Source organism: Astatotilapia calliptera, chromosome 18 (assembly GCF_900246225.1).
Source record: "Astatotilapia calliptera chromosome 18, fAstCal1.2, whole genome shotgun sequence".
Lineage (NCBI taxonomy): Eukaryota > Metazoa > Chordata > Actinopteri > Cichliformes > Cichlidae > Astatotilapia > Astatotilapia calliptera.
The window spans coordinates 9749075-9761577 of NC_039319.1; the positions used below are offsets into that span (position 1 = coordinate 9749075).

Here is a 12503-nt window from a genome sequence, read left to right on the forward strand (position 1 = left end):
CTCCACAATAATGGTCCAGTTTATTTGTTACAACTTTAATGAACATGGCAACATTTCAAAACCAAAAACAAGTTAAATTCAAGAAACAAACCAATAGATTATACACAGCACATGAAACCTTGATTACCTCTAAGGCATGCTCCTTGTTTAGTCTTCTACACCCCTCGAACTCTGTGTTGAAACACTGAGTGTCTCACGTGTACACAGCCCCAACAAACAGTGAGTGACCTTATTTTTACTACAGAAGTGTTTTAAACTGATAAACCCCAAAGTTCCTGTCCTCATCCAACTTTCTAAAGCACATTCCTGTCTGCTGAAAGTTACTCATGAAGGCATTCACAGCGATTAAAAACAACTTTCAGACAACTCTAAACAAACTATGGCATCATGGTTAAAAAGAGACAAGTCAAACCGGGCAGCAAAAACAAATCTAACCAACACTTTTTGCAATCAAAGAATTTAAATTTCATTGGGTTGCTGTTTTTTTTGGGTTTTTTACCTTATCACTGGAGCTCTTGAACGGTCTACGTTCAGCAGCAGGATAGACTCAAAGGATTCCTCCTTTTGTGTGTAGGGGGGGGGACAAACTACGACACGGGCCTGATTCTACGACCTAAGCCTGCAGCATCCTCCAACACTGTGAGCGAGAAGTGAAGGCGTTTCAATAGCAGATTTGCACTGCACTTGAGGGCAGATTCACACCACGACAGGAAAAAAAATTATTAAAAATCATGTATTGAACCGTTTCGTTTCTTTGACCTAGCAGTTTAGCATGCAGTTTTACACCAGTGTCAATCTAAAGCATCGACATACAGTCACTTTCAGACTTACCAGGGTGCAAATATAGAGGCTATTATCATATTAAGCAGATTCGACATTACCTCCTATGCAACAACCTTTTCACTTGTCAAAACTTCACATCATGCAGTTCATTCATGGGAAAAAAATGGGCTGTGAATTTCCTGGACATTTTCTTTTTGTTTAATGACACAGGTAAGCATTTGTTTGCATGTATGTCACTGGACAAAAACACTGGTTTTCCTTAGGTTTCGCTTACCTGTGTTATTGCAGCAGAACCTAAGGTGCAAGGTCTGGGATGACACTGCAAAGATCAGATATATATGTATGTATATATTGCACTCTTTGCCGTCAGTGAACAATGCAGTCAAAGAGATCGTTTGGACTTTAACATTAACAGCCTTTCACAGCAGTGCTCATTCATAAAAAAAAAATCATCATCAATACTGAGCTAATCAGCAGCACTTCCACTACTAGCATTCCACATGCTTATTATAAAGGACATATTAGAGAGAGATTATCAGCAGAAACCTAAGCATGCTACGCTGGAGTTATGCAGGAGATTTCTAAGCAAATATATTGCAATGAATGGCATTTTGTTTTTAAAAAGACATCAACTACACAATGGCAAGTTGGCAAATATTCAGAACGCAAAAAAACCCCAACATGGACATCCTTAAACAGTTCCTACCAGCAGTGTAACAGACCTCAGTTCAGAAATCCAACTACCTACACAAACAATCTACAGGAGCTGAGTAAAGAGAATCTCAGAAACATGTGGTACAAGAATCATCACATTCTGAAGCGCTAAGCCTCTCCTGAGAACATTTCATACTTACCCAAAGACAAAGGAGGGAGGGGGGGGAGGGGAAAGGGCAATATTTGAGAAAAAATAAAAAAATACTACATCGTTGGCAGTTTATAAAGCGTTCTTTCTCAAAGTCAAATCACAGGTTTTTTGTACTTACATTACAGGAGGGCTCAACTGATGGATGCCGACTGCTTAACCACCCCAGACCCTACAACATCTACCACTTTTTGTTGCATCGTTTTATACTTTTAAAAACATTCTTTTCAAAAAAAGACAAGTGTAAACATGTGAGTTCACAATTGGGCAAGACAAATGTTTCAATGCATTTTTTCTCTCCCTCTCTCCTTTTCAAAACAATTTTACCTCACTGTCCTGGAAAAAGAACAGCACAAAAGGTAGATGGATATATAACACTAAAAATATGCATCATTTCTTAGAACCGCATGTTGAGAAGGATACTTGGCTTACCGCTTTTCTAAACTTGCCTGTGGAGGAGGAAGTGACTATCAAGGGAGGCAGCAAAAAATAAAAAATATATATATATACAGTGCAAACTACACCTCAACAATATCAGCAACCAATGCAAAAAGTGAGAAGGAATGCCACAGCAACGCAGGTAATGCATGAGATCACGACACACAGATACCGTCGGCTTTCTCGTGACAAACATTTTTTCTACTTGCTAGAAATAATATGAAATATATAAATAACAAGTCTGAACCACCCGGCATCACTGCACGCAAGTAATGTGACTACGAGTCTTATAGACAGTTGGAGAGAGACAGGACAGCACAATTTGGTTTTGGACAATCAGTTCAAACTACAACGCCCACCCCACCTATCCCCCCCCCTGCTCAGCGGCCTCACGGTAAAACAAAAACAATCATACAGAAATACATCTCCACCCCAACTTACCAACACAGGAGGTTTCAGTTTGTTTTATTGCAAAAAAACACAACAGGCAAGAGCAATTTTTAAAACTGAGATGATTTTACATGGTAATGTCTACAGTTTAATAAACATGACTTCTAACCACATTTAATGTAGATACAGGGCTGGAATGACCATATGTATAATTACCTCACTAAAAACAAAGCATTTACAAGAAAAAAAGAATAACAAAATGGAAAAAAAAAAAAAAAAGAGAGAGAAAAATCAAAGAGGACGTGTTCGCCGGGTAATCTGCCATCTATGTGAAACACTTTCAAACCAAGGAAATTTAAGATCTTCATCAAGGCGTCTGCATCCAAACATTTAACAAAGGATTTTGTTTCGACAATGTAGCATTTACTTTATGTCCACTTCACATTACTGGCCCTGTGCAGAAGAAATACATAGAAGATACATTGCATGTTAACAGCAGAAACAGTGGACTCAGCTTCCCAAAATAAAAAGCTAAAAAGCCTGTGTAGGAAGGAAGGTGGTTTTGGTTAAGTGTGTGAGGCTGCTGCGGTCACCGGAGCCCTGTGAAAACCTGAGGAGTGAAGCGGGTTACGGTGCAAAACGACTGAGTGTACGTGAATGTGGACAGCGCATTATTATCGGGGCGGGTGTACCTGGGGAGCTTGTGGCGCCGCGCCCATCGGCTGTGGGTTGGCCGTGCCGTAATAAGCGGCCTGCTGCCGGTAGTACTCCGCCCAGGCCGCGCTGTAGTCCGGCTGGCCTCCAGGTTGAGAGGCAGCCGCTGCCGCTGTGGCCTGAGGGGCCGCTTGACCTCCAGGGGATAAAAATAATAGAGAAAAAAATAAGTTTGTACAGCCAAGAAGCTCAAGGTCAAGTCTGAAGTTTTCTCACTGCACCTAAGAGACACCATGATAAAATTCATGAATGCTTTTTATAGAACTAAAATATAAGGAACAGAAAGCCAAATATGCTTCTCTGGGTTAGTTACACAAGCCAACAAGGCAGCTATTCAACTAGGGAGGCTCCTGGTGACTCATCTGCTAGACACTCAAAGAAAATAATTTTATTTAAAAAAAAAATAATAATAATGAGTCTTTAATATAAATTAAAAAAAAAAATAAAAAATCAGGCCAGTTTAACATGTTTGAAGTCATTAGTTACATTCCACAGGAATCAAATTAACTTGTACGTGTCACTGAGCGTGGCACTTTGCATTTAATGGTTATGTGGTCAGTTCATGTGGGATTTGAACATTAAATCGACCTCATAAGTGTCAAGTCAACACCCTGCCGAAAGATATCTACTCGTTTGGCTGTGAATGCCCTGTTCACTACCATGGATTCCTCCTCTGCGTTTACTTTTTTTTTTTACCAGTTTTGGAAATTAAATCAGTGAGAGAATAACAAATATACGGAATAATAATAATAATAATAATAATAATAATAATAATGAGAAGAATAATAATATAAAAGTAAAGAAGTAGAAGTATATAAAGCAGACCAGCCAGACAAGAGCACGACAAAGGATATTAACAACCATTAGACATAACACAGCTTTCCCAACATACATTCAGCTACTATTAAATAAATTGTAAAAGTAGAACAAAAAAAAATTCAGGCCACAGTAAATGCTTCCAATCTTGTCAGATTCGATTTATAAGAAGGGGAACGAACCCGCCACTGAGGTCTCTTGGTGGCGGGTCAGAAACCTTCTTCCTTTCTATTGGGCGGCTGCGAGAACAGCAACTCTACTAGCAAGAGGGCTGCTTGTGGAGGCAACCACCCTTTAACATCAAACACACTCATACTTAGAGCTGGAGGAGCGATGAGATGTTATTTAACTAGACAAAAGCCTAACCTATGCTGTGTTAGGAGTAGTACGCTTGTTTTCCTCCATGCTAGCATCCAAAACCACAATAAAGGGTTATTACACCAGGCTTTAGTTTCTTATACTACTATACTATATACACTAAAGCATGCTGATCTTGGTCTTACTCTCGTTGAATGAATGTAAAGTCTATGATGCAGCATGTGCAAGTAAACATTTATAACTCATCCAGCTGAAGAAACAGAAGGTGGAAATGGGGAGGAAACAAACCAGTCACATTGTTCTACAGATGTGCATGTCGGGTGGCAGTGAGAGTTACAGCGTAGGGTTTCAGACATATCTGCGGCGCGTTTTAGCACAAAACCCTGCTCGAGCACTCACCTTGTTTCTTATAATACTCCTCCCAGGCTTTCGTGTAGTCCTGAGGTTGCTGACTCTGTTGACCTGCAGAGTGAAAAGGAAGAAACACGTTAGAGCATTCAAGCATCAAATCGAACCACAAAACATAAACAATGACCCTACATTGCTTATATGCACAACCCCACAAGTCAAACACTCATCATTTAACTCCACAAAACACACACACTCAATAACAGTAAAACATTCATAGCACATGGAAGACTGTGCCATCAGTGTGGATAAAGCCCTGACTTAGTCTAGAAAATAATCTACTCTGAGCTGATAAAGGTGGATCTGTGTCCACAGCAGTCCTGCAGATAGTCAAAGTGTCCCAGTCTAAACAGCACAGCCGTCAAAAGTCAAACAAAGTGGAGGCACACTTGAAAACGCTCCACGGCAGGTTAGTAATGCTCACAAATACCCAGACCTGAAAAAGAAGCTGACTAAATGGCCGAGGGCTGTTTAGACTGTCTTGTGTTAAGAGGTGTACACTGAAACTACGTTCATATACCCATTTTCTTGTAATATTCCTCCCAGGCCTTGGTGTAATCTGCCTGTCCACTCTGACCTGCAGCCTGTGGGTCACCTGTTAAAGAAAACGGTACTTGTAATTAGTCAATCATTCTCAGCAGTTTGTCCTCCACCTGCCTGGGTTGGGCTGTCAGCCTAGGGGTGGTGGAGGAAAACTACCCTGTTCCTGGGGTATTTAAAAAAATGTTAAAAAGCTGCTCTGCAAAAGCAAAGTCATTTAAAAGTTGAAACCAAACCAATTTGTGTTTGTTAGTAACACAAATGAGACATGAGCACAGCACACTATCAGGTAAGTCTACTGAACTACACTGAGCTTGTCTGAACACTTTCCGTTTCTTCTGCTCCTCTGCTTTGCTTTAAGTGAAAAAACACTCCGGTTACCTTGGCCGTTGGCTTGACTGGTGCCGGGCGCTCCGCTGGTCGGGGTCATGGGAGCCTGCGGCTGCTGGCCGTATTGAGCGTAGTACGCTGCCCACGCTGCTGCGTTGGCATCCGCTGCTGCTTTATCTGCACGCAAGAAACAAGCTGGTAACCACACAACAGCCAGGACTCATTCTGGCAGCAGCAATGTTGTGCCTTACTGAAGACGTGCAAAGGCTAATGCTAGCCAACTGTAATAAGACACCATGTATCGTCAAATCTGCTGATGTAATCAATACTTGTGTTTTAGCACATAAATCTCAAATGCTATAATATTTTGAAAGCAAATATTTTCAAGAAAAAAAAAACAAGAGTGTCAATAAAAGAGCATTTACTTCTGTAATTACTTTTTGTGCCTACAGGGGGCACTGCTTCTCCCCAGAGTGCAAATTCATAGTTAAAAAACAAAGCACCGAGCTCCTTGGCCCTGAAACTTCACCCTTTAGCGCTTTCCAACATTTATCCTGTTTGTTCCATTGTTTTTCATTTTGTTTCTGTTGGGTCGCTGTATTTTATGACTAACAGATATACTTTCTAACCTCTGAGTATGATTTCAAATATTAAAATATGGCAAAGGGCTTTTCACATCAAATGCCCCCATTAGCAAATACTCACTTGGATCAGGCTGGCCCTGCTGCCAATGTGGGTAGCCGTTGCCCCATCCCTGAGGCTGATATGGAGCAGGAGGACCACTGAAGGAAGAAAATAAGTAACCATCATCTCTCAGTCAGCCATGTTCAGATATTCTTACTATCAAAGAGGAGGCAACTGTACTTACTGTGGTCCGGGTGGGCCCTGATTGTATGGTCCAGGATTGTATGGACCCATGGGAGCACCAGGGGGTCCGGGTGGTCCTGGAGGACCATGTGGACCTGGTCCTCCATGTGGGCCAGGAGGGCCATGTGGGCCACCCATGGGAGTGACAGGTCCCTGATCAGAGAAATGGTGCGGTCAGTATAAGAGGGGTAAATAAAAAATAAATACCGGAGTCTTCACATGGAGGCTAATTATAAAAACAGTTAACTCACCCCAATTTTCTCCTCCACTAGTTGCCGGGCGTAGTCGATCTGCTGAGGAGACCCTCTGACTGTAAACATCTTAATGTTGGGGTCAGCGTTGGGCGGAGGATTCCTCTGGAGCTCGATTCTGGCTCCCGACTGCTGGCTGATGCCCTTGATTGTCTCACCACCTGGAAGAGAAACATGGTCAGAGTTTACAGGGAGAAAAATATTTTAACCGTTTTGGTTGACCCTTTCGTCTCTCTGATCTCTCTACCTTCACCGTGTCACTCTCTATTGTGTGTTCAGGTCTCAGATTATAGGGTTGGGGTTATCCATCAGCTTGTCAGCGTGGTGCATGAGTTTTCATCACAGACCATACACATTTTAAACCATTATTTACTCCATAAGGTGATTACTAAGAGTGCACTACACTCCTAAAGTTTGTTTTAATAACTGAGCTCGAGCCCCACTGCTGTTGAGGAGCGACTTACCTTTCCCAATGATCAGACCAGTCTTCATGGTCGGGACCGTAAAGGTAAACTCTTGGAGGCCACCAGGGGGGCCCATGTTCCAGTTGCCCTGACCGCGACCGCGTCCCCTGCCACCTCCATGCCCTGGAGGTCCTCCCGCCTGGACGCTCCGCAACAGGTCGGAAATGATTTCTGCCGCGTGCTGAGCCTGGTCAGGGGGACCCATGATCTGCGCTATCCTGTCTGGTGTGGTGCCATCATCTGGAGAGAGGAAGGAGGGCGATTTGAGACAACTGAATCACAATTTCAGCTTTGATTTCTATTACTGCTGTCACATTAAACAAATATATACTTTTCTAGTATTTCCTCAAATTATGCCTCTAACCAGCGATGCACTGTGCATGTGTTCAGGTCTCAGATCATAGGGTTGGGGTTATACATCAGCTTATCAGCGTGGTGCATGAGTTTTCATCACAGACCATTTTAAACTGCTTGATTTGCTTCATGAATGTCATGTTAGATGCTCACCTGGTTTGAACTGAATCCTGACGCCTGTGTCATTCTGAATTTTCTTGATCATTTCTCCATTTCTCCCGATAACAATTCCTACTGCAAAACGTGGGACAGGAACCTGAACAATAAGAGGACAGAAAAGCAAAATTAACACGATCCAAAAACCCTGGTCAACAACGTGATGAATTAAACAAATGACAAGTACTGACATCTAAGCTGTCTCCTCCAATCCTTGAACCGTACTCGCTCCTCTGCTCCCTGAAGCCCTGATCTCTAATCAGCTCCATCACCATCTCTTTGGCTTGCTGGGGAGACAAAGTACATATTATTACAGTACAGTCTCCATGTGGAAGACTTGGAATTTAAAAAAAAAAAAGTTTTATGACATCAAAATCCCAGCTGAAGTCTCACCTGAACTTTAAAAGGTTCTCCTGAAATGCGTAGTGGTTTGTCTGCGCCTGTGTTTTGGGGCCCATCTTGGATCATGACCATTTTCACTCCAGCTCGTTCCTGCAAATGAGAAAATAAAACAAAAGGTGAGTCAGTAGCAATCACATCTAATTATCTCTATATTTTTTTTGTCTCACTTTGACTTGAGGCTCACCTGAAGGCTTTTGATGGTTTCTCCTCCCTTGCCAATGACAAGTCCGGCTTTAGAAGCAGGTACCATAATCTCCTGAACAGTCATTCCTGGGCCGTCGTTGTGGTGGAACGCTGGGGCCGGACGCCCCTTCTCAACGATTTCTGTTAGTAGCCTCTTTGCCGTCCTTAAGGGAGAAAAAAAATTACCATTTTGTTTAGTAACGGATAGTAGGGCTGCTCGATTACAGCAAAAATTATAATGGCAACTTTTGGACTTTGGTCAAAAATACATTGCTGCCCACACCAGCTTCCACGGGAATTCTGCATATGAAACAGGGGTGACACTTACTGGATTGATTCTGGTAATCCTGTTAATGTCACCGACCGATCTGGCATCCCTCCGCTGTCTACAAGAGAGAAGACACTGTAAACACAAAACCCTCCAAAAACAGTTGGTATGCTCCGACTTCTCAGCACTGGCAGCAAATCCAAACCTACCAGGGGCAATCTGTATTTTGCACCCAGACTCCTGCTGGAGACGTGATATTTGTTCACCTCCTCTTCCAATAACTAGAACAGGCAATGACAAAAAACAAGTATAAATATCAAATTCTAAGAGCACAGAAGTTATGCTTTTTGGTTTTTTTTGGTTTTTTTTAAACAAACACTTACTGAAGCCAACCATGCCATCTGGGACCTTGAATTCTTCTGATGTTGACCTTAGGATAACGGGAGATTAATCAACATAAACTTTATAATACAATGAAGCCAAGCACAGTATGTGAACATGTTTAAATTGATAATGCCCGTTTACCTTGGGGGACCAGCCATTCCTCCAATACCTGAAAAGGCTGCAAGAAGACGACCAATTAGCCAAAAGAAGACTTAATAAAATAAAATACAATTTTGAAGAACCAAATTTCACATTCTTGCACATATTTGGCCTTTTTAAAGTAGTAAATACAACTGCACCTTCAGTTCACTTACCATCATTTGTAGCCACTTTCTTTGTCTCTGGTTGGTCTGTGAAAAAAATGACATAACCAGTGTAAGTACCTCTCATTATTCCCATGCCACATCACATTATTAGCTCCCCCCCCAATCAAAGAAAAAACAAACTGATTTTACACATCTAAAATTCATTTGTCAACACTACGTGGAATTTAAACAGTTCAGACAGCTGGATTAGACGCTCATCTGCCAGCTTCCTGCATGCATACTTGGCTTGATATCCTATCTGAAGATGTTTAGTCCTACTCAACGCTGATGCTAAATCCTCAGTTTTGTTTAACATAATTCAACAATACTCTGCAACACAGAGCTATACTGTAATGTTCTATCTGCCAGATTATTCAAGCAGCCAGAGTCCTTGCACTTATTAACTCAGTAATGAAGTCAATTCATTGGCTCCAAATTAGAAATAAATCACCATTGAAGTCCCTGTATTTGTTCAGCTCTCAAAGGTTTGTTAACCCCAGTTCTGACTTGATCAGTGCCTATAACCCGATTATACCTCAATTATACCTCTCAAGCAGGATGTCAGATTTTTCAGAAGAATACCCCCAAATTGTTTTTCCAACTCAGAAATCCTGAGATGTCCCGCTAATCCCGATTTAACAATCTTAGATGAGGGTAGAGAACATAAGCAACAGAAAAGCTGTAAAAGTCTGTAAATCATCATTGTGGATTTGTGACTCGCTAAATAAGACATGCTGAGATCAGTGACCAGCGTCTATACAGGAACATGCTGCAACTCACTTTTTAAGTGAGGAAGAAAAACCCAAAACAAAAGTAGAACAAGAACTGTGCTGCACTGCTAGTAATGCGTTAATAGCTCTGTCTTGCTGAGGAACAAAACAAATCCTGTTTTTCAGCCTTCGCTAGTGGAACGCGCTAAACTCAGGAGTGTCACTCCCAGCGCCAAGATCTGAGGCAAATACAAAGCAGCATTAAATCCAAGTGTCCTGAAGGTGCTTTCAGTTGCACATAAATCATACTTCCGTGCCAGAGCTACAACGTAATTATTGGAACTCCATTTTAACCCTACGCCCCAACCTTCTACATACAACAACTACACGTCAGGTCGGCGCATACCCCAACAACTTGAATGCTGAGGAAGTTAAGAGTTAATAACTGTGTGTGTGTTAACTGGTCTTATTTCTTTGTGAAGTACAGTTTGTTTGTTTTTTATTTTATATTAAGTTTCCAAACCCAGAGAAAGTAAATAAACCCAGATTAAGCATTATAATGTAATTAAAACCATGATTTTCCCCCCCAATCTTTTCCAGACTTTATAATCAGTACATGTGTGAACCAAGCAAACTGGAAACTGTCATGCTTTCATTTTGGACCACATTAACCACCAAAAAACATCTACTTAACCTGTTTATAGGCTAGTAAAGCTAATTACACCCACTCACGCCTTAACCAATATTTGCCTCCAGTCTGGTCCACTCAATCAAAAAAAAAAAAAAAATAATAATGATTTGACACATGAAAATATTTACAAGACATTAGAAGATAAGGTAAAACCATCACCCTAAACACATGCCATGTGCAACATACTGCTGCTTTTTAACTGGTTAGTAATAATGTACAGTGTTAGATCTAAAGGTGAAAATTCACACTGAGAGGAAAAAACGATTAAAAAAAACAAAATAACTGGGTTATGGACGTTAAAACAGAATAAATGCATTTCAGCAGCTGCTAAAAATGAAACACAAAGGCAGGCATTAACTAGAAAGACTTGCATTGAGATCGATTTGAGCCACTGACCGATATTCAGGTTAGGCATGGGAAAATACCCACCAGCGTCCTCCAGGGGCCTTTTCTGGCCCCCGTAGCCGAACTCGTTTGTCGGGGGTGCCGCAACTCCGTCCCCGCCAATCTTTGCTGCGATCTGAAAGCAAAAAATGAAGCAACAAGAGAACACGTGAACTCCCGAGATCATGTATTTGTTGTTCGTGTCTCTTAAGGTGCGTTTGGAGAGGAGAGGCGTGCTGCCTGCGGCCTACTGTCCTAGCCGGAAGTCCAACAAAGGGGAGCTTCAGGTTTCACTTTAGCAAATCGGTTAATTTTGCTACAACACAAAAACACCAGCTTGCATTTAACTTATACAATTATTATCTTATTTTTTAACCACTCTAAGCTGCGATCTGTTGTGTTTTCCCGTCTGTTTTCGTTTTCAGAGTAACGCAACGTTAGCTTAGCTCAGCTACCTTCAGAGCACAACGACAGAAAGCGCCGAAAACTCGCAATTCGTTCCCGGCCTGCGGGATATTTTTAGCCCGAGTGATTCCGTAGTCGTCTTCTCACCTGTCGTGCTCGTTGCAGAGCGTCTTTAAAAGCGTCGTTCATGCCGCCACCGGCGTTTGAGGACGGGGGAGCCACGTTGCTGTAGTCTGCCATATCTGCCTGCTGCTGCTCTTCTCCTCCTCGGCGCGATAAGATGGCGGCTCGGTCTCACAAACGGGAGGTGGTGGGAGACACGAGAAACTCGCGGGCCAGTGTTTGCTCTCGCGATAACGGCCTCACGTGTGTCACCAGAGGAGATTTGGAGCAGGAATCAGTATCAGACGACCTTTGAAATGTACTGCTGTAGAAATACTTCTTTTGAAATTTTACTTGAGTAAAAGTGCAAAAAATATGAACATAAAAGCGAAAAAATTAAACATTCTTATCGTGTTCAACAGCATGTTTCAGAAGATCACTTTTAACACTGGTTTGTAATAACTGATAGATAATTGGGGCTGATTTTAAGCTTCAGTTAAAAAAAAAAAAGCAAACTGATTATATTTATTTTCATTAATTTCACTTTGTAATTAGTTACTACATTCATTGTAGTGAAGAAAAAAAACAATATTCCCCTGAAAGGTAGTATTATTTGCATATACGTGATAAATAAATAAATGTAAACTTCTGGGTTAAATATGCTATTTTATAAAGAGTTTCCGCATTTTACAGGGATACAAATCTAATTTTACACGTGCAATAGACCTGCTGCAGCTCATCATTTGTGTTTGACTGTGTGCAAAGGTTGCAGCGAGGGGATGTCAAATTATGCTTTGCAGGAGAATCAGCCCACCAGACGGCCCATTTTGTGTAACAATTATGGTCTTCTTTCGACTACTCCCTTTAGGGGTTGCTCTCCTATCCACCCCCAGTATCCTCCTCTGTTACACCAACCCTCTCTATGTCCTCCTCCTCCGCATTCACAAATCTTCTGTGTGGTCTTCCTCTTTTTCTCTT

The 12503-nt window shown here is 41.7% G+C and overlaps 1 protein-coding gene across 10 annotated transcripts; it reads right to left on the reverse strand.

Annotated features, from left to right (window-relative positions):
* Nucleotides 1–19: 19 nt before the first annotated feature.
* Nucleotides 20–11760, reverse strand: fubp1 (far upstream element (FUSE) binding protein 1). 10 transcript variants are annotated; one of them, XM_026148630.1, is made up of 21 exons: nt 11571–11760; nt 11031–11154; nt 9243–9278; nt 9070–9106; nt 8928–8974; nt 8754–8825; nt 8605–8662; nt 8278–8440; nt 8085–8183; nt 7883–7978; nt 7689–7791; nt 7182–7421; nt 6718–6878; nt 6468–6619; nt 6305–6381; nt 5651–5776; nt 5250–5324; nt 4721–4783; nt 3166–3323; nt 1058–1102; nt 20–637 (listed from the first exon to the last, which is right to left on the reverse strand). In XM_026148630.1, the coding sequence occupies exons 1-21, from the start codon at nt 11661–11663 to the stop codon at nt 614–616; spliced, it is 2049 nt and encodes a 682-aa protein (XP_026004415.1). In that variant the 5' UTR covers nt 11664–11760; the 3' UTR covers nt 20–613. The 10 variants fall into 10 exon arrangements, 9 of the variants coding, with proteins under 9 accessions (XP_026004415.1, XP_026004411.1, XP_026004410.1 ...); XR_003270266.1 differs by having other exon boundaries at nt 1058–3326; nt 11571–11759; XM_026148626.1 differs by having other exon boundaries at nt 20–2926; nt 3166–3326; nt 11571–11759.
* Between the last annotated feature and the right edge of the window lie 743 nt (nt 11761–12503).

What these genes read in the sequence shown, in the direction of transcription:
- fubp1 (XM_026148630.1), bottom strand. Translation starts at nt 11,663, where the DNA reads ATGGCAGACTACAGCAACGTGGCTCCCCCGTCCTCAAACGCCGGTGGC. An exon ending in GGAATGGCTGGTCCCCCAAG is followed by an intron (nt 8,975 to 9,069) that starts GTAAACGGGCAT and finishes CGTTATCCTAAG; the next exon opens with GTCAACATCAGAAGAATTCA. An exon ending in GGATTACCAGAATCAATCCA is followed by an intron (nt 8,441 to 8,604) that starts GTAAGTGTCACC and finishes TTCTCCCTTAAG; the next exon opens with GACGGCAAAGAGGCTACTAA.